Here is a 26,394-nt window from a genome sequence, read left to right on the forward strand (position 1 = left end):
CAGTGTGTTTTGCGACGAGAGTGAAGCGAGGGCCAGCCAACGAGAGGGTACAGGTCGCAGTGGTGGGTAGTATATGGGGCTTTGGTGACAAAACGGATGGCACTGTGATAGACCGCATCCAATTTGTTGAGTAGAGTGTTGGAGGCAATTTTGTAAATGACATCGCCAAAGTCGAGGATTGGTAGGATGGTCAGGTTTACAAGGGTATGTTTGGCAGCATGAGTGAAGGATGCTTTGTTGCAAAATAGGAAGCTGATTCTAGATTTAATTTTGGATTGGAGATGCTTAATGTGAGTCTGGAAGGAGAGTTTACAGTCTAACCAGACACCTAGGTATTTGTAGTTATCCACATATTCTAAGTCAGAGCTGTCCAGAGTATTGATGCTGGACGGGTGGGCAGGTGCGGGCAGTGATCGGTTGAAGAGCATGCATTTAGTTTTACTTGCATTTAACAGCAGTTGGAGGCTACGGAAGGAGAGTTGTAAACATGACTACATAGTGTATGACTATGTACTCTACATGACCAAACATATGTGGACACCTGCTCATCGAACATCTAATTCTAAAATTATGGGCATTAATATGGAGTTGGTCCCCCCTTTGCTGTTATAACAGCCTCCACTCTTTTGGGAATGCTTTCCATTACATGTTGGAACATTGCTGTGGGAACCTGCTTCCATTCAGCCACGAGCATTTGTGAGGTCGGCACTGATGTTGGGCAATTAGGCCTGGCTCACAGTCGGCGGTCCAATTCATCCCAAAGGTGTTTGATGGAGTTGAGGTCAGGGCTCTGTGCAGGCCAGTCAAGTTCTTCTACACCGATCTCGACAAACCTTTCCTGTATGGACCATGCTTTGTGCACAGGGGGATTGTCATGCTGAAACAGGAAAGGGCTTATACCAAACTGTTCCCACAAAGTTAGAAGCAGAATCGTCTAGAATGTCATTGTATGCTGTCGCGTTAAGATTTCCCTTCAGTGGAACTAAGGGGTCTAGCCCTAACCATGAAAAACAGCCCCAGACCATTATTCTTACTCCACCAAACTTTACAGTTGGCACTATGCATTGGGGCAGGTAGCATTCTCCTGGTATCTGCCAAATCCAGATTTGGCCATCGGACTGCCAAAAGGTGACGCGTGATTCACCACTCCAATTTTCAGTGGTCCAGAGTCCAATGGCGGCGAGCTTTACCCCACTCCAGCTGACGCGTTGCATTGCGCATGGTGATCTTAGGCTTGTGTGCGGCTGCTTGGCCATGGAAACCCATTTCATTAAGCTCCTGACGAACAGTTATTGTGCTGACGTTGCTTCCAGAGGCAGTTTGGAACTCGGTAGTGAGTGTTGCAACCGAAGACAGGCAATTTTTACACACTTCAGCACTCGGCAGTCCCGTTCTGTGAGCTTGTGTGGCCTACCACTTCGCGCCTGAGCCATTGTTGCTCCTAGATGTTTCCACCTCACAATAACAGCACTGTCTTTCGGATGGGACGTTATGGTGTCCTGACTCTCTGTGGTCACTAAAGATCCCATGGCACTTATCGTAAGAGTAGGGGTGTTAACTCTGGTGTCCTAGCTAAATTCCCAATCTGGCCTTCATACCATCATGGCCACCTGATCACCCGAGTTTACAATTGGCTCATTCATCCCCCTTCCTCTCCCCTGTAACTATTCCCCAGGTCGTTGCTGTAAATGAGAATGTGTTCTCAGTCAACTTACCTGGTAAAATAAGGGTTCAATAAAAATGAATTTTAAAAAACTTACAGTTGACCAAGGCAGCTCTAGCAGGGCAAAAATTTGACAAACTGACCTGTTGGAAAGGTGGCATCTTAGTTAAATAAAGGTAACATTTAAAAAATATATATATAATAATGACTGTGCCACGTTGAAAGTCACTGAGCTCTTCAGTAAGGCCATTCTACTGCCAATGTTTGTTTATGGAGATTGCATGGCTGTGTGCTCGATTTTATACACCTGTCAGCAACGGGTGTGGCTATAATAGCCGAATCCACTACTTTTGTATATATAATGTATATGTACGTAGTTTTTTCTTCATGATTTATAAATGATACCAGGTCCACTAAATGGTTTATAGATGGTAAACACGTATACATGGTTTACTAATGGTTAGAAAAAACTCATTCATAATGGATTATTAGTCGACTGTCCACCTTTTTCCCACCATTTTGCATCACACGGTGTCATACTGGTGTGTCAGATACAACCTCCGTGGGGCAAATGACAAAGTCATACAAACAATGACAGAACCTCACCAGCTGCTTATCTGTACAGTCTATTTCATAATGATCCCCCACATACCAAAGGTTCTTTAAAGTTAAATCACTACGCTCGACAATTGTGGTTGGTATACCACCCTCATATCTAGAGGAATTAGAGGGAGGGCTAGTAGGGGTATGGAGGCTGATTGAAAGAAGCAAAACCTTTGAAAGACAAAGACTGGAAAGCAGCAATAGCATCAAAAGCACCAGCACTATACTGGCATTGTTTCTGGTTGGAGTTGTACAATGGTTGTGTGGGGTCTTGGGTCTACCACCAGACTATACTGTAGTAAGATGGTGGTGTGGATATTTTTGTGTGGAAATGCCATGTTTAGAGGAATAATTACTGTGCGAAGAATGACTGTGAGTGTGTTTATGCCTGTGTGTATGTGTGTGTTCCCACATGTTTATGTCTGTATAATTAGTGTGGAATATTTAGCAGTCCAAGTGAACTTGGTGTTATGAGTGAACATTCCTCTGGTGGACAGCTCCCCCTCAATTATCTGTGTGTGTGTGTGGGTGTTTGTGCGCACATGCATATGTGTGAGAGATGATTTAGCTTGGAAGCAGAGAAAGTAGTACCCTAAGGCAGTGTGTGTGTGTGTGTGTGTGTGTGTGTGTGTGTGTGTGTGTGTGTGTGTGTGTGTGTGTGTGTGTGTGTGTGTGTGTGTGTGTGTGTGTGTGTGTGTGTATACTGTATGGTATATCCACATATATATATACTGTATATCCACAGGTTGCAATGAGACCAGCCTGTGTATGAGGGACTCCAATCTCTCTCCTCAGGTTGTGAGTGTGACCCATCATGTGTGTGTTAATTAGGGTGAGGAGAGGCTCTGTCTAGACGCCATGATGACAGGACAAACATCCCCTGTTTAGCCTGTGTGCCCTCCCTCTGCTTCCTCTTGCCTCCTCACCCACGGCCAATACACCCAGCTATCACCTGCTCCCAACACACACAGACACACAAACACACACATTGTTATTTCCTATTCAATTTTTGTACCGCTCGAAGTGGACGTTTGAGGTTGAATATTCGTCAATAGCCAGACACTAATCGTGGCATGTCTTTACAATTATGTATTTTACTTGCTAATACAGTAAGAGTGGCATGCCTAAATTAGATGTGATGATGTGTAAATAAAGCTAATATTAAGACAGTCAACTTGGTCCAATATAGTATATTTTTTGTGTCATCCTCCGTTTTACTAAATTACTAGCAAAGAATGCATTATTGACAAATGGTTCTTGGTAGAAGGGTTCTGTAATGAATTTTATACATTTTTCATTCTTACTTTTCTAAAAGTTCATTCTACAAGGCTGCAAACAGACGAGTTCAATCTCTACGCCCAAAACAGTGAGCAGGTAGCCTTATATAACAGCCAGACTTCTTTTACTTTTCCCCACTGTGCTGGCTGTCTGTCTGTCTCATCTCTACTTTTCCCCACTGTGCTGGCTGTCTGTCTGTCTCATCTCTTCCCCCCCAGTCCTGTAGGCAGTTGTTGGGAGTCTCCTTCCTCTCTTTCGCCTGGACCTCAGCCAGTGGGGAAGGAGGAAGGGGGAGGGGATGTGGCTTTGATGCTGCTACGCTCTTCAAGCTCCCAACAGATAAGATAGGCTGCAGAGAGATAAGGACACCCTGCCTTCCTATCAGAGGGATCTGGGCCCACAGACAGACACAACATGGAGGGGGGTGGTGGTGGTGTGGGGGCACTCTCTTCTGTTCCCTCTCCAACCCCCTCCTCACCCTAAATAAATAGTACTTTATTATTATTATTTTATTTTTCCTTTATTTAACTAGGCTCAAGACTCAGTGACATAATGTTGCTCAGTTATATAGTGCATATGAATAATGGAGTTAGCTTTTTTGTTGTTGTTTTTTTACATTTGTCTGGTGCATTACACATTTATTGGAATATAATAGTGTTATTTTGAGCACCATGTGTGGTATTGAACCCTGTCTCTTGAAGCAAGTGTATAACGGAGTCATTAAGCAAACGTGGATCACAATTTGATACAATTTGCATAAAGGCATAAATGTAAAAATAATGATTATTTATAGTAATATTGTAACGTGTCTGAGATGTTGCTGTTTTTCATTTCATCGTCAGGGGTCGTGCATAACCAATATAATATTATTTCCAAACGGACTATAGTAGTTTTCCCTAAAGAAAGTCCTTGAGGACCTTTAAGAAACAAGTGTCTCAAACCTTTTAACTACTTAAAAATAAGACCGTTATGACCTGTCCAGGTTATTCGAATAGTATATATCACTATTTTTCGGGCAAAGAAAGTTTTACATTTGGTGCGAAGGTTATTGCTGACAAATGGTCATAAATATGAATTCAAGTATTTTTAATTTCTCATGCGTATGAAAAGATGTACAGCTTTTGATGGGCACTTTCTACATGTAAATCAAATGTCGTCAGCCCCACCTATCCTCTGCGCGCACTAACTGGGCGGGTACAGTGGCTACACGCGCTTTACTACCTGCTAATGCCCGTTACTCAGAACTCAGACTCATACACTGCAGATACACATTCAACCGGTGGAATTGAGGAAACTTCAAGTTAAGGGGTTATTTCTTCCACGCAACATTGGGAAATATTGTATTTAAGAATTAAATACATACAGTAGAGTACAATGGTTTCTTTCAGAGTTATATTTTTACCAGAAAACATGTCGTGTAACTTTTAATTTTGACTGGGTCTGACTTGGACTTACCGAAGCGTTCATAAGTTGTTTTACATGCTGCCTTTGACGCAGAAAGCCGAGCTGTGGACTTGGAGACTTTTCAGAAATAATGAAGACCAATTTTACGAACATTTTTTGTTGGATGATATTGCATAATGCGTGAATGATTCTCGATTTATTTCAAAGGAGCTACTTTAGCTTTCAGTGAGAACAAGGAGCTAATTTGAAGAAAAACAATTGAAACTTATTGAAACCATACATCAGAGACACACTGACTAGAAACTGGACATACAATGACAAGCTGTTGGTTTGCCTTTGTGGGTTTGTGGTGGAGCGCTTATTGCATGTTCCTTATTGCAGGTAGCAATTATTTATTCGATGGGAACAACGAGGTACACCCAAGTTTCATTCACCGGCGGTTGCGGACTCACGAAAAGAGAGAGATGCAGAAGGAGATCCTCTCCATCCTTGGACTTCCACACAGACCCAGACCTCATCTGTCACGTGGAAAGTACAACTCCGCTCCGCTCTTCATGCTGGATCTTTACAATACGATATCCAGCGAGGAGAAAAACGAAGTGGAGGGCATGTTGGAACAGTACCAGTCCATGTACACCACCCAAGGTCCCCCTTTGGCAACATATCAGGAGAATGCCTTCCTAAATGACGCCGACATGGTGATGAGCTTTGTCAATTTGGGTAAGTTATTAATTATTCTATCATTACAAATGTAATGTATTCAACTATAGTCATTTAACTAATTCGGAGTTATAAAATAGTCAAATAAAGTAATGGTTTATACGTCCTTAATATCAATCGCAATCCAAATGCAAATTGGAGACGTAGACTACACTCGTGCGTAAAAAGCAGTATCGTGAAGTTAATTCTACAGAGGCTGAAAAAAATAGAGACCAGAAGTGTTCCTTTGCAGCCTACTTGTGAATTGTTGTTCACAAGGTGTTCGATCCAGTGGCAACAATATTCCAATGAGCCTGTATTGGGCCGTGGTTGCCTGCAACATTGCGCGTGCTCCCACCAACCACAGGGACAGATCTCCTCTAAACTCTTCTCAGTCCTCATCAGTGGTAAAAACGACAGCTCGATAAAAAATAACATGTTATATTTACTGTGTTGAAATATCAGAAATTCTCTTAATTGTAACATTTACATTTGAGTTATTTAGCTGACGCTCTTATCCAGAGCGACCTGCAGGAGTAATTAGGGTTAAGTGCCTTACTCAAGGGCACGCCGACAGATGTTTCAACTCGGGGGATTCGAACCAGCGACCTTTCGGTTACTGGCCCAACGCTTTTAATCTCTAGGCTTCCTAACTTTGTTTGTCTATGGACTTGTCTATATGGAGGATCATTTACGCACAGAGATACATTGGTTAATTTGGTCCAAATGCTGATTCCTCAATGTTGTGCAATCGGTTCAATGATTTAAATCTGATGGAGGAAAATTAAAAACTTATCCACACCAAACTAAATACAAAAAACAACAACCAGCACGCTGGTATTTATGTAAACCTATTCCTGGCATTGACCATATAAATTGCGGTTTAATATGTGAACTGTGTTGCATTGTTTGTGTTGCTTCGTTGGATTTCTTTAATTAGACCCTGGACGATAAAGAGATACTTTCATCATAAACAGTTCAACATAAAAGCCCACGGTCTCTCCTTCCATTAGCCGCGCGAGTGTTTACAGTGCTCGTCTAAACAGCCTGCGTGAAGATAAACAGAGGCGCTGCCAGACTACGGTCAACGCTGCTAAACTTGATGGATGCCATTCTTTGCATATTGTCATTATTGAGTCTGAGAATACTACGGAAGTGTCCGAACCAAGAGGGATTTTTTTTTAAGTCTGTAAAAAAAAAAAAACTAAAACCTAACCACACAATTCCACAAGTGATTATTATGAGATGCAATTCAAAGTAGAGCGTGTAACAAACTAATCAGCGAAAGCTTCCTTTTTTAATCGTCCTCTGGAGTGTTCAATGGTGAAGTTGCATCATGTAGTGATGAAAAACAGATATTGCAGGGTGTTTTTTTCTCTCTCAAGTAACTCGGTGACTCTATTGACCGCTGTTGGAGTGTGGTGAGTGGTTTCGAGTCCCTGTTAGTTTGGGTTTTTGCTGCTGTTGCACATCTGGGTATGCACTTAAATTAATAATCTCCCATACATCAATTCACAATTCCCTCAAATTCATTGTACCCAGGGATTAAGTTGCCATCCCAATAGAACAAGAGTACTGCTACTTAGTTACTGCCTTGGAGAAGATGGCTTCCTCTTCCAATGTGATTCTAATTAATGCTAGACAGGCCAAGGTGCTCCATCTGCTTTGCGAATAAAGCATTGCATGACTACTGTGTGTCATCGGATTAGTTTTTAATGCGCTTTCCTCTATATTTTATGGTTTCCTGATGGATGGCCGAGAAACAGACCACTGGATGCTGCTTATTGTCTGGGTGGTCTCGTTTCTTTCAAGTCTGCCTTCAGTCTGTATCGTATAGGGACAACCGTCGGATTTGATCGGTGTTGGAGAATATGGTGATTGACCTTTTATGTTTGCATTGTAGGTCTCAATTGATCCACTGCACACCCAGCTCTACTAATAGAGACCTCATTTTGGGCATTCCCATGGGGGTCATGGATTTAGGAGTCCCTTAACACTACGGTGCTACAGCATCTGTCTGATGTGTGGCCAGTGTGAAGCAGACGTTCTGTTCCTCGTCAGTGACTCATGTTTAGGTCTTGTTTAGTCATCCGCTCGTTGAGAATACCACTCATGCCAACGACCCATATTGACTCATCACAAGTAAGAGGAAAGAACTTAAATTAGTTTAACAGAAACATCCCTTCCTTTCCGTCCCACTCATTCCCTAAAATAGTGTGTTGATCATCGTCATCACTCTGTTTGCCTGGTGGGTACCCTACCCTGGTGCTGGCATGGTGCAGTTACACAGTGTTACACTATGTACAGTATGAGTCATAGTCTATCATGTTGTACCACAAGTCCAGACTTGTCTTAATGCACCGCTGTGTAGTAGCCACGGTCAGCCGGTCAGTGGCAGCTCTAGTCAGCCTGAAGATGATAGCTTTAGTCCTGTGAGAAAGGACTTTCCCTTGGAGTGAGCTGTCATTCTGTCTTCTAGGAAAGTGACTGAGTCGCATGTTCTGTGAAACACTGTTTTCTAAACCAGGCCCAAACTCGGTCCTGGGGCACTTCCTGGTTGCACGTTTTGGTTTTTGCCCTGGCACTACACAGCTGATTCATATAACCAACTTATCACCAAGCTTTGGTCATTTTCTGACCAGAAGAAAAGAAAACATGAAGAAGAGAAAACATGGTCTAAAAACAGTCAATTCGCTTTTTCATGTAGGACATGGCCGCTGTGTCAAAATAGTCTTCAGCCAATGTACAGAAATGTCCAATAAGAGTTGGTTTAGTTTGTGTGCTGCTTGAACAGGAACTTCAAATGTTGTTCTCATGTCAATTTCACTTATTTCTGATGGATTCACTTTGCCTCACAGACAGGTGAAGGTCTTCCCGAGCATTGCTTGGCATGAGATAACTACCAAAACTCCCATCTCCTGTTTCTCCTCATAACTCTATATTTGTCTATGAGTTCCTCTAAAGGGGGACTTCCAGTAAGTAAGAGCAAAATCCAGGAAAATCCATCCCTGTTTGTAGGAGTTGTCTTGTTTGGAACTTAATTTTCCACCTGCCGGGACTAGGCAGCTGTTGGTTTTTTTAGCCGCCCTCCTTCCGTGGTTTTCATGATTCACGGATGAGCCGGTCCTCACCCTCCCTAACCCGACCTACGTTCATCCCCCTCTCCACACCCCATTGCACTGCAATGAAGGATCTGTCAGTGCCCCTCTTAGCTAAGTCAATAGCCACCCGCGTCGGGTGTTAACACACCAGCAGTCTCCCACACTTGAAAGGTGACTTGGGAGACAGAGGGTTTTCTTGGGGGGGTTTCAGGAGATTACCCGGGTCTAGACAATACCAGGCTTACTCTCGCAATCCCAGCCTTTTAAAATGTGTGTTTCCTGTCTTACGATGCCTGGGTGCATTTCTGAGCAGCTCAATCTCAGGTAAGCTGTGTTCTTTTTGCACCAGAACGTGTCCCAAAGCTCCGGCATGATGAAATAATTCATTGGGAATGATCAATGAGTTAATTGTTTGATACAAGGGCGGCTTTGGCCAATACCCGTGAAAGCCTCTAAACAACTTCCTGTAGACCCCTTAAACAAAATCAACCGTGTCATTCCTGCATTGTGTTCAGTGTTTTAGGAGTAAATGAAGTGACGCATTGGAGATGTGCTGTCGTGGAATAAAATACTAAGTATCTAGGCCATGAAATTGAAGGAAAATAAGAGATACAAATAAATAAACATCAAAAAGGATGGAGTTATGATTTAACACCTAGCTCTGTAATACAATTCCATACGGTCTAGAAAAGCTACAACAACCAGACTCTGGAGACGTTTCCTCTATCAAACTGTTTGTTTCTATGAAGCGGCTGTATGTTTTGCCAAAGAGCCTCATGTCCAATACAGTCCAAACAGCGGAAAAGGAAGCTCTTTAAATGCGGTAACTCAATATGCGGAATCGTTTGTGTATCTTGGGCACTTCATTGGAACTTTATTGGTCCCATGTTAAGAGTGGAAGCATCATATGTTTGATACGTAAAACCTATGAAAGCCAAAATAATGTTTATGGTTTGTTTATGGTTACATTTATCCCCTCATTTTAAAACTTTAAGTTCAGGCCCTTAAAAGGCTACTTTCTGTCTTGCAGTAGGCCTATGTGCAGGAAATGCCTTAGAGAACACTTTGAATCTTAAACATACATACATACATACAGTGGGGCAAAAAAGTATTTAGTCAGCCACCAATTGTGCAAGTTCTCCCACTTAAAAAGATGAGAGAGGCCTGTAATTTTCATCATAGGTACACTTCAACTATGACAGACAAAATGAGGAAATAAAATCCAGGAAATCACATTGTAGGATTTTTTATGAATTTATTTGCAAATTATGGTGGAAAATAAGTATTTGGTCAATAACAAAAGTTTATCTCAATACTTTGTTATATACCCTTTGTTGGCAATGACAGAGGTCAAACGTTTTCTGTAAGTCTTCACAAGGTTTTCACACACTGTTGCTGGTATTTTGGCTCATTCCTACATGCAGATCTCCTCTAGAGCAGTGATGTTTTGGGGCTGTTGCTGGGCAACACGGACTTTCAACTCCCTCCAAAGATTTTCTATGGGGTTGAGATCTGGAGACTGGCTAGGCCACTCCAGGACCTTGAAATGCTTCTTACGAAGCCACTCCTTCGTTGCCCAGGCGGTGTGTTTGGGATCATTGTCATGCTGAAAGACCCAGCCACGTTTCATCTTCAATGCACTTGCTGATGGAAGGAGGTTTTCACTCAAAATCTCACGATACATGGCCCCATTCATTCTTTCCTTTACACGGATCAGTCGTCCTGTTCCCTTTGCAGAAAAACAGCCCCAAAGCATGATGTTTCCACCCCCATGCTTCACAGTAGGTATGGTGTTCTTTGGATGCAACTCAGCATTCTTTGTCCTCCAAACACGACAAGTTGAGTTTTTACCAAAATGTTATATTTTGGTTTGATCTGACCATATGACATTCTCCCAATCTTCTTCTGGATCATCCAAATGCTCTCTAGCAAACTTCAGATGGGCCTAGACATGTACTGGCTTAAGCAGGGGGACACGTCTGGCACTGCAGGATTTGATTCCCTGGCGGCGTAGTGTGTTACTGATGGTAGGCTTTGTTACTTTGGTCCCAGCTTTCTGCAGGTCATTCACTAGGTCCCCCCGTGTGGTTCTGGGATTTTTGCTCACCGTTCTTGTGATCATTTTGACCCCACGGGGTGAGATCTTGCATGGAGCCCCAGATCGAGGGAGATTATCAGTGGTCTTGTATGTCTTCCATTTCCTAATAATTGCTGGTGATTTCTTCAAACCAAGCTGCTTACCTATTGCAGATTCAGTCTTCCCAGCCTGGTGCAGATCTACAATTTTGTTTCTGGTGTCCTTTGACAGCTCTTTGGTCTTGGCCATAGTGGAGTTTGGAGTGTGGCTGTTTGAGGCTGTGGACAGGTGTCTTTTATACTGATAACAAGTTCAAACAGGTGCCATTAATACAGGTAACGAGTGGAGGACAGAGGAGATGTTACAGGTCTGTGAGAGCCAGAAATCTTGCTTGTTTGTAGGTGAACAAATACTTACTTTCCACCATAATTTGCAAATAAATTCATAAAAAATCCTACAATGTGATTTTCTGGATTTTTTTTCTCATTTTGTCTGTCATAGTTGAAGTGTACCTATGATGAAAATTACAGGCCTCTCTCATCTTTTTAAGTGGGAGAACTTGCACAATTGGTGGCTGACTAAATACTTTTTTGCCCCACTGTACGTACACATACACACACACACACACACACACACACACACACACACACACACACACACACACACACACACACACACACACACACACACACACAAACACACACACAACAGAGATGAGATGACCCCAAGGTCGAAAGATAACACTTTTTAAGAAGGCATTCCGTTTACACTCAAATAAGTTTCTGTCACACCCTACTCTTAAAAAACCTGATGGTATCGCTCCCTCTCACGCCATCACTCTCTAACTTGACAAGATGGCTGCCACGATTGGACTTTATACGTGTTAAGAATGCCATGTTCCATACTTTCTTTTTTCAAAGTCCCGCTCTGAAAATTCTACAGACATTCCTATTCCCGCTGGGACAGTGTGGGATGGGAGCGGAAGGAGATAAGAGCGTGATACACGGCACACTCCGGCAGTTAACCATCTGTCAAGGAGCGCAGATGACGGCGACGGAACATCTGATTACGGGCCGCTCTTCTCCCATTTATCACGTCGTGTGCTAGCATGCAGGAATGTTTGCTCTTCTATATCTCGAGGACAGACCCAAATCTCCCTTACGGCTCATTCTTGCAACTGTTGCAGTGGTGTCAGAAGCCAAGAAGAGAGTGGAGTACAGTCAGCCTGCTTCTGCTATGACCTCTGACCTTCTGACTCCCTGCTGGTTCTTTTAGAGAGGGCTTTAGTGAGGAGATAATTAACCTGGTGTATGTGTGTGTGTGTGTGTGTGTGTGTGTGTGTGTGTGTGTGTGTGTGTGTGTGTGTGTGTGTGTGTGTGTGTGTGTGTGTGTGTGTGTGTGTGTGTGTGAGAGAGAGTGTGTGTGAGAGTGAGTGTGTGTGAGAGACCAGAGGATTCCCTAGGCCAGAAATAAAGATAGGAGTACTACAGTCTACCCTGGTGATAGAAATGTTGCTTCCAGTTTGCTGAATGAACTATTTTCTAAATTAATTATCCTATATGATACACGTTTGGTGTAACAAGTGATACATTCCCTTTTCACCTGCTCTCTAAGCAGAGTGGGGGGGGGCAAAGGCCATTGATGGGAGGGTGAAAACAGCATCGCCCCTCTTTCTGAACACCCCCTCTCCTGCTCCTTAGGCCTTTACTACCTCCCCTGCTGAGGAGTTATTGACGCCTGGGTGGCGTCAGCGCTTCCTGAATCAGCACAGCACTGATATCAACACAGCGTAGCAGCTGTGAAATATACACACACACATGAATGCCCTCCCGCTATCCTGGCCAGTAGCGTACAGATACGTACAAACACATCCGTAGGTGCAGGTACGTATGCCTACACACAGACATAGACACGCACACACGCCCAAGGTGTATTCTCATCAATCTCCTTTGTTGCTTGCTTTTCAATCTTGACATGCTGCAGACAGCAGAAGAGATGCAACTGATATCATTGATATCAAATTGATTCAGGGAGGTATCGAAATTGCATTTGTGTCATTCTGTAAATCACACACACAGACGTTAGGATGATAGGTTATGGTAGATATTGGTTACTCTGTGAGATGTCATTTCAGGCAGCTATCCGAATGATCAGGACTTCATAAAATGTGCTTAACAATAAACATGGTCAACAGAGACGGCCACTAAAGAAGAGATGTACGTGTGTAAACGTCATGTCTAACTCATGTGACAGGCTGCCTGTCACATTCCAACATGGAGCTTTGTTCTGTCCAATACAGAAAAGAGCAGGATTTATCTCCAGCCAACAAAAGGCAAAGGAGGGCATACCCAAATGTGGCACAGAGACATAGATACAAAGAGCTGAGAGGGACAGGCCACTGGGGCCATGGGTGATTTAAGTGTTTCTGTGGCCTGGAAGGGTCAAAAGGAAGGAGAGGGGTCAGGACACTCAATGGAAGACGTCTGCGGGTGGAGATAGGACAGGGTTGACCATTGCTACCCATCCGTGTTCAGTGTTCCCGGTCCGAGCTCTAAAGAGGACGTGCCTGAAACAACAACACAGGGAGAATCAGGGCCTCCCCGTGCTCCGAACACTCCAACCGCTCCAACCTCCACAAGCAGCCCCTCTATTTCAAACGTGCCGCCGCTGACAAATTTATGAGGGCCAGACGAGCCGAGGGGCTGTCTTTCCAAACATGATACAGGCACGAAAACAAAGCGAGATGGGAGCTCCCTGAGCTGAGGGGAGGGATGGAGATCATAGCCACACTCCCACTGGCACATTCCACTAGTCAGGTCACTGTCTAGGCAGCTTTCAGACTGTTTACCCGCCCTCGGACCCAAAACACCCTGTATTGTTCAATGTTCACACTCCTGTCCTGTAGCCTGGGGAGGTATGTATCCTAAATCCTGGCTGCTAATGAATAGAATAGAAAATGTGTGAGCTGAGTTTCTCAGCGGGGCTCGCCTGCTGTCCTGTCTCTGTCTGACTTGTCAGGTCTGGAGGGTTGGAACTTGGAACTTTTGATTTATGGGAGCACTTAAGTGTTTTTGGGGGGACCCTCCATTTTGGAGTGCGTTTTTAAATCATATGGCCAGTATTAAAGCAGGGTAGGGAATTCCCCCCGTTAGTTGGTCTCCATGGTTATGTCTGTGTCATGTTTCGCTCTGTCGATTAGTAGAGAGGGAGTGTTGATCCTTTTTCATGGCCACAGCACCTTCATTTGGTATTACATGTCCAGATGGCTGGTGAATTACTTGAGAACCCCAAACAATATTTTCTTGTAATGTTGCCTACCATGCTGACATTTTTACTGACAGACTTGTGCAGGTACTTATTGTAGTACTTATCCTAGATTCTGTTCAGGCCTTTAGTACGATCTCCGGCCCTGACCACGTCGCTGTGTTTAATTTGTGTATCTTACATTTTTTTTAAACACTGGGGAACAATGGAGCTGCTCTGATTCATCAGCGGATCATGTGCTCTTGTTTTGAGCCACTGAATGGCATTGTGGTCTACTCAGAGTTTCCAATGGGAATAGCATTGATCCTCAACCCTCATACCAGTCAGGGAGAGAGGGAAAGGAGGTGTAGACTAGAGAGAGAGGGAGGGGGGATAGAGAGAGAGATACCCTGGCCTTCTAACTTGCGACTGTGGAATGCAAGCCACCAATATTTTGACTTCTCCTTTGGAAACAGCTGCGTTTCCTTTTTCAAAGATATTTTTTCCTTATTTATCGGATCCCTCAGGAGAAATCCATCTCGTCCGTCTGACACAAGCTTCCTCCTCTAAATCGGAGTGCAGAGGCCCGCCGAGCGCTCAGACACACACCTGCTACAGCAGACACCAGATCACTATAGCAGGTCTCCCCACCCGGTCCCGCTGCCCCCTCACACACACACAGATGTGTGCGCATACACATACAGTACACACGCATGCATGTATGTGCATACACACGCATGTGTGCAGACGTATACGCGCACACACACTCCCTAGGGACCAGCTCTCAAATGGCATTCCACAAAGCCTGAAAGGCCAATAAAAAAGAAACCTTGACAATAATAATCACAGACTTGGCAGAGTATGAAAAAAGAACAGTCGTGAAAATTACAAGTGTACATATTTGGGGGAGAAGTACATAAAAAAACAACGGAGTACATCTCTGTTTATATTTAGTTTGTACTAATGGAAGCCAAACTGAGAAGTAGCAAGGGAGCCATTTTTTATAGAGGGTCAGTAGTTTGGCCCATAGGAAAGAAGTAGCCTTCGTCGTCAGTAGCCTATAAATTTCAGAGGAAATTGACCGAAACATCAAGGACAGAGGAATCCGACATTAGTGGAAGAAATGAGATCAGAGGCTTTTTTAAAGATCTCCAAATCGGATGGCCATTGATTCTCCGATTAAGTTGGACATTGATGGTATCCTCTTAGCTGACGATTATTATGAGTCTCAAATGTATTTGGTGTAGCTTCAGAGAGCAGATATGCATTGGGCTAAGTGAAAGGCAGTTTGGGACACCCCTCTGGCCCACACAGATGGTTTGCCCCTGTATCCTATGGCTACCAAGGGACAGTGAACTGTAAGGACAGGATGAGAGCCATGTAAACACTTCTATGTGTATACTATGCATGTCTGTAATATGTATTGCAATATGTTGGATAATAGTGATGCTGACCTTAGTATTGTCGCTCTCGCATTTGTGTAGAACCACCAGCCAAGAACCTTATATCGCTCTTACTTTGTTTACCAATGTTTGCTTGGGTTTATTTTCTTGTTTGTGTGTGATTGAAAGCATCCAGCGGTTTTTCCGGCCCCTGTCCTGGGATGTCAGGGAGGAGACACATGCAGGATGGTATGAGAAGATCCCGTTCTGTGAGACTGCCAATGCAGAGCAGTAGACTATACTGTAGTCTGTCCTAACACTGTTATATCAGCTGTACCTTAGCTGTACTTTTGATGCTTTCGTTCATGTCTCTATAAGTCAAAAAGTGGAAAAGAATGTGAGTGTTTATTTTCCAGACCATTGCCACGATTTTTATGGAATTTCCTTCTCAATTATAAAAAAGATGTTACCCTATTTGTTGACAGGTCATTGGCTCACATTGGGTAGAGAATTATGGCTGCTTTTACAAGGCATGTTGAAAAAAAATCACTGCTGACCATTAATGTCAATGAGACTGCTCTGTGGACACCTGAGGCCTGTAGTGTACACACGAACACACACACATGAACACACACACACAAAATCATTTCCTCTCAGCAGTGTACAGTAGTTATGTCCTGAGAGCTGTGGAAGAAATGGGAATGAAATCTCCCAATGACACACAGGTATGAGGGGGATGACTGCTACCATTCAGCAGTCTGCTGATTGGGGCTCCTGATAGTCTCTTTTGGTTACATTCAATGCCGTGGACAGGCAGCACCCGGACATCTTTTAGCAGAGCCCCCGCAAAGCTGCAATTATCACAAATTACCCGTGCCTTCTGACTACCCCGGGACTTTAAAACCTGAGATGTGCGTCCAGATGTAATTTTTTTCTGGGCATTCGTGTGGAATGCAGCGCTGACGGACTTGCCGGTGGAAAAATAGGCCCGGACAGTAGACGTTAGACGCTGCCTGTCAGGGGTTTGGATCGGACTCAGTATTCCTTTTTAAAGGATTATGATTATAGTCAGAATAGGATTCTAATGGGGACTGATGTCCCAATGTAGAATTCCTTCCTGAGTGTTGTCATTACGTAACCTGGTGGGCTGATGGGCCAATAGCTGGCCAGTCTTGGCTTGAAGGCTCTTCTTCTAGTGCAGATGGTGTAGGACGTTCTTTGCAAAGGATGGTCTCCTTGCCTCATATCCTCGCCATGGTGGAGTGGTCTGCCCATCCATGTTCACATTTGTGTACTCTGACATTGGGGCAGAGGTGTGTGGGGGCTGAGACTGTGTGCGTGTGTGTGTGCGTGCATATGTGTCTGTGCACGCAGGTACGGCTCCGTCGTAAACCCCCGATCCCGCCAGTGACACATGCCTGGGCCGGTGTCTTCTGGCGGGCAGGCTTTGATGCAGGCTCCGGTCAGAGTAGAGGATCAGAGACGCGGACAAGTGTTCAGGGACCCCCCCAAACCCCCACACTTTGAACCCTATCTAGTTGCCTCCAAGCTGCCTTACAACAAACCCCATCAGGCCAGCAGGACGTGGAAACAAGCCCTGGAGGAAATGGAGCGTGGCGGCCCCTCGGGGAGCGCCACAGGCAGCTCCTTAGGCAGATGGATACAACCACTATCTCCAAACAGTATCCTGCTGAGAGGATACTGCGAAAAGTCTCAACTTTTATAGAAGAAAGGATGTTTTTCCAAGAGATTAGTTTTTGCATGGCTCCTAATACCAACAAATAGAGTTTGAAGTTGAATGGAAGCCCAGGAGCTTTTATGTTTAGACTAGAGCAGATCTTTTCCTTTTTTTTACTTTGAGAAATGTATTTTTCTTTGGCTTTGTTTTGTTATGTGCTGCGGTTCTAGAAGAATTGGGCCCACCATGTGAAGCCCAGAGAGTTTCCCAAGAAACAGGAGTCGAACAAACCTTTAATTATGAACACTGGAGCAATTAGTGAAAGCGGGAAGGCATTGGGATGTGTGAGAGCCCCCCCCCAGGAGCCATCAAATCTGAGATGGAGGCAAGAGAGAATATAATTACATAAACACGATATGAATTCTTCACATGCCTTGGGCTGCGCTTCCTTTTTATTGGTTTAATCATTGGAGGCGTCTTTAGAATATATTTTTTGCATCTGGTCTGTCTGAAAGGGTGCAAAGAAGTCCTATTTAATTGAAGGGCTTGTGCGATTTATTATTATTTTTTTTATCTCGCTTTAGTTCACAGCTATGCAATGTGGGTATGGCAGCTCATTCCTGAATGAATGGCAAATTAGAGAGACTTAACGACAAAGAGGATTGTTGAGTAGATTTACAGTCTGAACTGTTGGCTGGATTCTAACCCAAGCTCTTGTTTTGGGTTGTGTAAAGTTCCAAGTTGTTTTCCATTGTGGCTAACAATAATGCATATTACATGCCTCAGGTCAAGTGTAGTTTATTCACAGTCGAAATGTGACAAACTATGTTCTCTGCACTCCATGTCATGGATTTGTAATCAACATTCTACTTCTACGAAAACATGAGATGTGGGCTATATAGTTTGCAGCTATAATTAGAAACTGGGTTTTAAAAACAACATTATCCAAATGGATCCAAACCGCTTTATTCTCCATCAGAGTGGTGGTACCCCAAGAAAACCCCTCTCCCCTGCCGATTTGGGCAACCCTGACTGAACACTACTGAGATAGCTCTCCCCTTAACCCTCATGTTGTCAAACCGTTACTCAGCAGAAACTCGTTGGCTTTGACACTTGTTACATTTGCACACACTGTATATAGATTTAAAAAAAAATTATATTGTGTTATTGACTGTACTTTTGTTTATCCCATGTGTAACTCTGTGTTGTTTTTGTCGCACTGCTTTGCTTTATCTTGGCCAGGTCGCAGTTGTAAATGAGAACTTGTTCTCAACTGGCCTTCCTGGTTATATAAATGTGAAATAAAAATATTATTAAAAAAACACACGGCCCCCCCAAAGTTGCTTTGAGCTTTCAGAGACCTGTTATCTGGGTCGCACAGGTGCTGTTTAGATTTGGTGTTTAACCACCACGTTTTGCTACAGCGCCCCCGTGGTTTGGGAGGGGGTAGTGGAGGTGTGTAACTACTAGCTAGCCAGTGCCCCGAGGAGCAGTGCTGTGGGGGAGACGGCATTTGTTTTTCTTTGCGGTTGCGGGCGGTTGAGGGAAAGGACTGGATGCAGCCAGAGGGATTAAATGGAAGGCGACTGCCGGGCTCTCTCCAGGGGATTGGATGGAAAACATTTAGAGTGAGAGACGCCGTTGACCACTGACCACAGAGCCACCCGCCCACCTCTCCCTCAACGCCAGTCTGGTCTTCTTAACACTGCAGACACTCTCTCCTCTGTCCTCTCAGCTCCCTCCCTCTCTTTTTCTTATTTTCTGTGGTTCCTTAACCTTTACTTTTCCTGCATTCAAAAACAGACCTCAATTAATTTAAGTTAATCTTCCTGATTTTGGTTTCTTTTCTTAGTTTCCTTCTCTTTCCCTCCCTCCCTGCATGTCCCATTTAGTTTCCTCAGTCATTCCTCAGTCATTTCCTACTACTAGAGCGTCCATACTGTGTGGGGGCTAATGGCAATAGCACCAGGACACTGAAGCCACATGTTGCGCAGGTGGAAACAAGAGAACAGACAGCAATAATACCTTTCCGAGACCCCCCTTCTTTTTCTCTGTCCCTTTCTGTGTGTGTCTCTCTCTCTCTCCTTCGGTCGTATCGCCCACCAGGTTTTAGTGAATCATCAGAGACATTCCATTCTCACGTCTACAGCATACTTTCACAGGTCACCACTGTCTCTAGGGCTGCTCAGTGTACTTTCCCACTGTATGTGTGTGTGTGTGTGTGCGTGGTGGTGTGTGTTTGTATGTGGATACTAAAGACCTCAGGTGTCCAGTGCAGCAGGATCATTGACATTTATAGTCGCAATTTTTTAAATCAACGGTCCTTTGTAAATGCAGTCATTTGTGTGGGGGTTATGAGTGTGTGTGTGTCTGTGTTGGGGGGGGTGCATACACTCGCACTGGCTTTGTGACCACATTTTGTGGTTGTGCTACAGCATGTGACCACTGTCTCTGTGCTGGAGGTGTGCATCTGGTCCGTCCACCCTAACTCTCCCCTATTGACTCTACACATGTTACTGTATTTCACCTACTGTTAGCAAGACGTTGCTAATGTTCTCTTAATGCTACAGCTTCTGGAATACTCTCAGGAGAAGCAACTCAAACGTCCCCTTCATGCCTTCTCCCTCTAGAGCCCAGATCAGTTTAAACAAGATGGAAGTGCTCAACGGACCATCAATTGCATTTCAAGCCTCCATCTTAAACCCATGGCTGATAAGTGAGATTTGGAATACCCTGGGGGGGGTAGATCAGCTTTAATATTGCAGATAGATTGTAGCTTCCATTCTTTATTTTTACCATTTTCTACATACCCCCAACTGGAGTAAACTAATGAACAACAACACTTAGACTTCTAGTTTGTCTCTTCACAGCAAAATCTGCAAAGCTGGGAAGGTTGTATCACCCACATACAGTGGGGCAAAAAAGTATTTAGTCAGCCACCAATTGTGCAAGTTCTCCCACTTAAAAAGATGAGAGAGGCCTGTAATTTTCATCATAGGTACACTTCAACTATGACAGACAAAATGAGGAAATAAAATCCAGGAAATCACATTGTAGGATTTTTTATGAATTTATTTGCAAATTATGGTGGAAAATAAGTATTTGTTCACCTACAAACAAGCAAGATTTCTGGTTCTCACAGACCTGTAACTTCTTCTTTAAGAGGCTCCTCTGTCCTCCACTCGTTACTTGTATTAATGGCACCTGTTTGAACTTGTTATCAGTATAAAAGACACCTGTCCACAACCTCAACCAGTCACACACCAAACGCCACTATGGCCAAGACAAAAGAGCTGTCAAAGGACACCAGAAACAAAATTGTAGACCTGCACCAGGCTGGGAAGACTGAATCTGCAATAGGTAAGCAGCTTGGTTTGAAGAGATCAACTGTGGGAGCAATTATTAGGAAATGGAAGATATACAAGACCACTGATAATCTCCCTCGATCTGGGGCTCCACGCAAGATCTCACCCCGTGGGGTCAAAATGATCACAAGAACGGTGAGCAAAAATCCCAGAACCACACGGGGGGGCCTAGTGAATGACCTGCAGAGAGCTGGGACCAAAGTAACAAAGCCTACCATCAGTAACACACTACGCCGCCAGGGAATCAAATCCTGCAGTGCCAGACGTATCCCCCTGCTTAAGCCAGTACATGTCCAGGCCCGTCTGAAGTTTGCTAGAGATCATTTGGATGATCCAGAAGAAGATTGGAAGAATGGCATATGGTCAGATCAAACCAAAATATAACTTTTTGGTAAAAACTCAACTCGTCGTGTTTGGAGGACAAAGAATGCTGAGTTGCATCCAAAGAACACCATACCTACTGTGAAGCATGGGGGTGGAAACATCATGCTTTGGGGCTGTTTTTTTCTGCAAAGGGACCAGGACTACTGATCCGTGTAAAGGAAAGAATGAATGGGGCCATGTATTGTGAGATTTTGAGTGAAAACCTCCTTCCATCAGCAAGGGCATTGAAGATGAAACGTGGCTGGGTCTTTCAGCATGACAATGATCCCAAACACACCGCCCGGGCAACGAAGGAGTGGCTTCGTAAGAAGCAATTCAAGGTCCTGGAGTGGCCTAGCCAGTCTCCAGATCTCAACCCCATAGAAAATCGTTGGAGGGAGTTGAAAGTCCGTGTTTTAAAAAATATATATATTTTACTAGGCAAGTCAGTTAAGAACAAATTCTTATTTTCAATGACGGCCTAGGAACAGTGGGTTAACTGCCTGTTCAGGGGCAGAACGACAGATTTGTAACTTTGTCAGCTCGGGGTTTCGAACTTGCAACCTTTCGGTTACTAGTCCAACGCTCTAACCACTAGGCTACCCTGCCGCCCCCTGTTGCCCAGCAACAGCCCCAAAACATCACTGCTCTAGAGGAGATCTGCATGGAGGAATGGGCCAAAATACCAGCAACAGTGTGTGAAAACCTTGTGAAGACTTACAGAAAACATTTGACCTCTGTCATTGCCAACAAAGGGTATATAACAAAGTATTGAGATAAACTTTTGTTATTGACCAAATACTTATTTTCCACCATAATTTGCAAATAAATTCATTAAAATCCTACAATGTGATTTTCTGGATTTTTTTCCTTCTCATTTTGTCTGTCATAGTTGAAGTGTGCCTATGATGAAAATTACAGGCCTCTCCCATCTTTTTAAGTGGGAGAACATGCACAATTGGTGGCTGACTAAATACTTTTTTGACCCACTGTATGTTATGTCAGAAAAGGCAGTTATAAATTCTTCTGTCCTGGTTAAAAACAAGTTGTCATCCAATAGGCTTTGATTCATTTTCCAATATCCTCGCCCACGTGGAAATTCTGTAAGAGTAATATATATGCTAATTATGTGATGGTCCAACTGCATTCTGAGCCCTATCAAAACTTTTAAAACTTTTGGTACCAGAGAGAATGACATAAAAATGTAATCAAGACAACTAGCTTGATTAAGCCTCCATATATCCACTAGTTCCAATATATCCATGACATTTGTGATTTCCTTAACATCTTCGTTAGATGTAACCAAACATCTTAGTTAGACATAAAATTGCGTGTGTAAGACCTTCCTCAGCAAAAACGTCACAATTAATGACATATTTCTTGAGTTATCTTAGATTAATTCTGACTATTTTGAAGAAGTGGTTATGGCGTCTCAAGCTGAACAAACAGTACTATTGATGCTTTTTTCATGTTTTTCAAGCTACGTTCTTTTAAGGGTGTATGCGAGCACACTCCTTCTATTCGCATAGCTGAGTTCGGCTAGGCGCCAGTGGAAGGCTTAAGTGGGGTCCTGGCCTTGTGAGTCCTGGCTGGCTGCAGATGAGACCTGAGGTGAAGTGAGGCGCATCTTCCTCCACGTCCTCGCGCTCCCCCATCTTCCATGGTGTGCTCTGGGATGTGTGTGTGTGTGTGTGTGCGTGTGCGTGTGTGAGTGAGAATGCGCGCTAGTCTCTAAGGGGGTAAGCTCTGGTAAACCCCTAAAGCAGTGAGTATCTCTCTGTGTGTCTCCAGGGGGCAGCTCGTCATTGAGCTTTCCTGCTGTCTTACCAGGGGCGGACTGGCCAAGGTTAGCCAGTCAATTGAAGCCTCAGTAGTTGGATGGGAACAGGGGTCCCGCTTCATACTGTCCCTTATTCTCTGTGAGACCCTCCAAAGTGTCTCTCCTCCCTAATTGGGAACACATATGCCAAGATGTACTATGGGTACGGGGTACCCTTGACCCCTGTTTGAAGAGGGGCGATGCGGGGGGACTCCTATGTCTCTTGGAGAGAAGCTACTGTCCCACAAGAAAGTCTCTTCATGTAGCCTCCATACTGAAGTACTGAACCTCCTTATAGTACCTCCCTTGGCCCTCCCCCTCTCTCCACATCCCTGCTCTACCATTTAATTTACTCCTCAGATTTGTTGGGGAGGGCTGGCGTGGCGGAAGTGTGGGCTCTGTGTCTGCACCTCACAAGGGAACGCCGCATGGAAATCCAATCAGAACGGGAGAGCGGGACAGGACACTCCATCCCGACTGGACTTGTACTTATGTGGCGGGAAACACACAGGCAGTGGAGCCAGTCCTGGGAACTACAGCGGTGATTGTGTGTATGGTGTGTGTGTGTCTATGTGTGTGTGAGACTGAGCATGGTTAGTGGCACGGATGCCATCGGTGTGCAGGGGAGCTCACTGTGGTTCTTGCTTCTCTCTCTCTCTCTGTGTGCTATTGAACTGTGGGGAAGTCCCCGAGCGAAATGGGAACCAATTCCCTGGGGAACGCATTATTATTGCAACGCATGTTGCAGTTGAAAGAGGGAAGCTCTGTTGGGAGGCAATAGTTGATTTTTGTCATTTGTAGCCTCTGAAGTGGTCATTGGAACACAGACTGAGTTTACAGCCCTGAAATCATGGGTTTTCACTTCAGACAATAACAGGGAATTTATTTTAGGAAGCTGTAAGCCACAGCCCTATTAGTTCATATGCATAAATCACATGTGATGCTTTGAAACCCTTTTATGGTGTACCTCAGTGCTGTGTCTGTGAATGAGATACTGTGTTGACCACTCAACTGCATAGGAATACATGGAACGCCTAAGTAACTAACCGCATTACAGTATAGCAGGCGGAAGTCCGTTTTTACTATTAAAAACATTTTTTACTATCCCTGTGTGGCCTCTTCATGTCAAGCCCTGTTTGTTATGCTAGCTGAGTTACATGTTAACATCCAACAGTCAGTAAATCCCAATAAAGTCAGGGGAATAGTTTTAAAATCTAGAAAACTGTAACTGTATATAGTTGGTCACCTTTTCCTGTCGGTATATCATTTTTTTGTGTTTAGCCTCAATTATTTAGACAACTCAAAGTAAGATATGTTTACATCCACAGACTTTGCAATATGAAACCCAATACTATGCGTCTATGTTAATGAAGAATGGTTAAGATTCATTTGACATTGTATACTAGTGGGTGTGGAGGGATACGAGATGCATCAAAAGTCATCCTGCGTTCAGCTATCTCTTCTGTTCAGTTGAATCCCTAGGTTTGACTGTTGCATGTCTCAGCGAGGTCTAACCAATGATCTGATTTACAGTATGTGCGTGTGGCTCTAACCTGTGTCTCTGCCCTGTGTGTGTTTGATAGTGGAGGACGATAGAGAGCTGTCGCCACACAGACGGCACCACAAGGAGTTCAAGTTCAACCTGTCCCAGATCCCAGAGGGAGAGGCTGTCACCGCCTCCGAGTTCCGCCTCTACAAGGAGTGTGTGAGCCGGACCTTCCGCAACGAGACCCTCCTGCTCAACGTTTACCAAGTGGTACAGGAGCACCCCAACAGGTAACACAGCCACACCGATACCCCCAGCATTCACTCACAGTCCAGGCTTTAGAATACGTCAATCTGGTGAGAATATGATCATATATTCAATCCCTTTTCACAGTCAAATAGCTTGGTGCTTGCTAGTGTTATATGAATGGGTTTATATCAGGGTTATCTTGTTGTCAGTTGTACTGTTTGAAAGTGCTGCAGCGATGAGATGTTATCACATATATTTGAGGTATAGTAGTATAGTATTTGTAAGGGCTGCTGAGTGAAAATCCTCCATAAAACACGGGCAGACCGCTATGGAATCCTCTCTCTAGTCCCATCTGGTTGTGCTTCCAATTAGCTGTCTAACACTGGGATGACATGAACAATACAATACCAGACCCTAAGACTAAGTGAACACTGAGATATGATGTGAGACCATCCCATTCCCAACCTCCTGCTATGCCGTCCTCCTAGGCAATCCTGAGCTTGTCCAGATGAGGGGGAAAGTATACTGTATGCAAAGGGAGGACTTAGCTACATGCACTTCTCCAGCCATTGATTACATGTTAGTGTAGCGTAGGCAGCATCCTCTCCCGGCCTGGGAATTGATAGGGTGTTGGTGAATTTAGTCCAGGCTCCTCTCTCTGTCGCTGTGGGAGACAGACTTCCAGCTCTGGTTTTCTGCCATGTATTTTTTGTAGAATGAGGCATGACCACAACGCCTTACCGAAATAGCCTGACTTTAGTCCAAAAAAGAGTAGCAAGGCCAAACATTTACATTGTGGCTGCTGGGAGAGACGTCCCACGCAGAGACAACGGCCAATGAGATAGCTGGAGGCTATATACTTTTTTAAACAGTGACCAATAGGAGACGATGTAAGATTATGCAGTTGTTCATTGAGGCACTTTTCAAAAGCCACAAAAAGTTGCATAATATGTCCCAAAATGCTTGTCCCTTGGCTTTGTAAGATGGGGGTCTGTCCTCTGTTTTCCTACTCATGTGTAGTCATGTAGTTGTATTATTACATTTGCCGTATACGTTTCTGGTCGTCTACAAGTCTACAAGTCCTCAATTCAATTACAGTTGTAAAGACAGTTGCTCTTTTTGCATTTTTGCTGGATTCTTCTTTTCCCCATAGCGTTTCTATGTCTATCATGAGGTACTTGTTTGCCACATTCCTTTATCTTTACAATAGACAGTTTGTGCTCTGCTGCCGACATTTTTATCAAAATGTTTTGATATTTCGGAGATTAAAGGGGCCAATATCTCCAATTACTGTATTATTGTAGGACAAGGTTTTACCTTGAAGCAAATTATATAGTTTGGTTCGTGGGCTCTCCGAGAAACTCGCTTTGTGCTTGCAAATTATAAATACTTGTGTGGCTTGCAGAACACATTTGCTGACAAACAGATTCATTTGCAAGTTGTTAAAGTCTTGGAAGTTATAATTGCTTTGATTATAGCTCCTAATCTTTAATAAGCAGATGGTGTAGTGAAAGCTTGCAAGTAGGGCTGAACAGAGGTGCAACTGCATATCATTGCCAAAATACATTCTCTGAAGTTTCATAAAAAGCCACAAGATAAGCAAAAAATATAAATCCTTACGTAAGGATTCATTTGCAACAGTAATGTCTCTGGTAGTTGTTGTTAAAGTCATGCAGGCGGTCTACAAACTCTGGGGCTTTCCGCTCCTCCTCCCTTGTTCACAGTTAAAAAGGCTTCTGTTATGACACTCAGCAATAATGATAGGCTGTAGAATTATACTACAGTATTCACTTCATTGGGGTGGTTTGTTTGGCAGTACGCAAGGAATGCGAGGTCTTGCAGATAATGTGTTGATTGCAAAGAATGTGGCCTTAGTCAGTGCAAAAAATGTCAGGTTAACATGCACTGGTATGTGTTTGTTTCCTTTCTAAATAACATTACTACGTAGTTTCATATTCTCTCTCAACAACACCCAATATGTCAG

General features: G+C 43.9%; 1 protein-coding gene across 1 annotated transcript in view; it reads left to right on the forward strand.

The window, feature by feature from the left end:
- The first annotated feature begins 4,771 nt into the window (after positions 1-4,771).
- The window catches only part of bmp6 (bone morphogenetic protein 6), a 40,330-nt gene continuing 18,707 nt past the window's right edge, over positions 4,772-26,394 (forward strand). Inside the window, exons 1-2 of the mRNA XM_024392710.2 lie at positions 4,772-5,668; positions 24,259-24,451. Of these exons, the coding sequence (XP_024248478.2) occupies positions 5,263-5,668; positions 24,259-24,451 (599 nt within the window). The 5' untranslated portion in view covers positions 4,772-5,262. The remainder of the gene's footprint in view (positions 5,669-24,258; positions 24,452-26,394) is intronic.

This window comes from Oncorhynchus tshawytscha, linkage group LG29 (assembly GCF_018296145.1).
Source record: "Oncorhynchus tshawytscha isolate Ot180627B linkage group LG29, Otsh_v2.0, whole genome shotgun sequence".
In the NCBI taxonomy this organism is placed as follows: domain Eukaryota; kingdom Metazoa; phylum Chordata; class Actinopteri; order Salmoniformes; family Salmonidae; genus Oncorhynchus; species Oncorhynchus tshawytscha.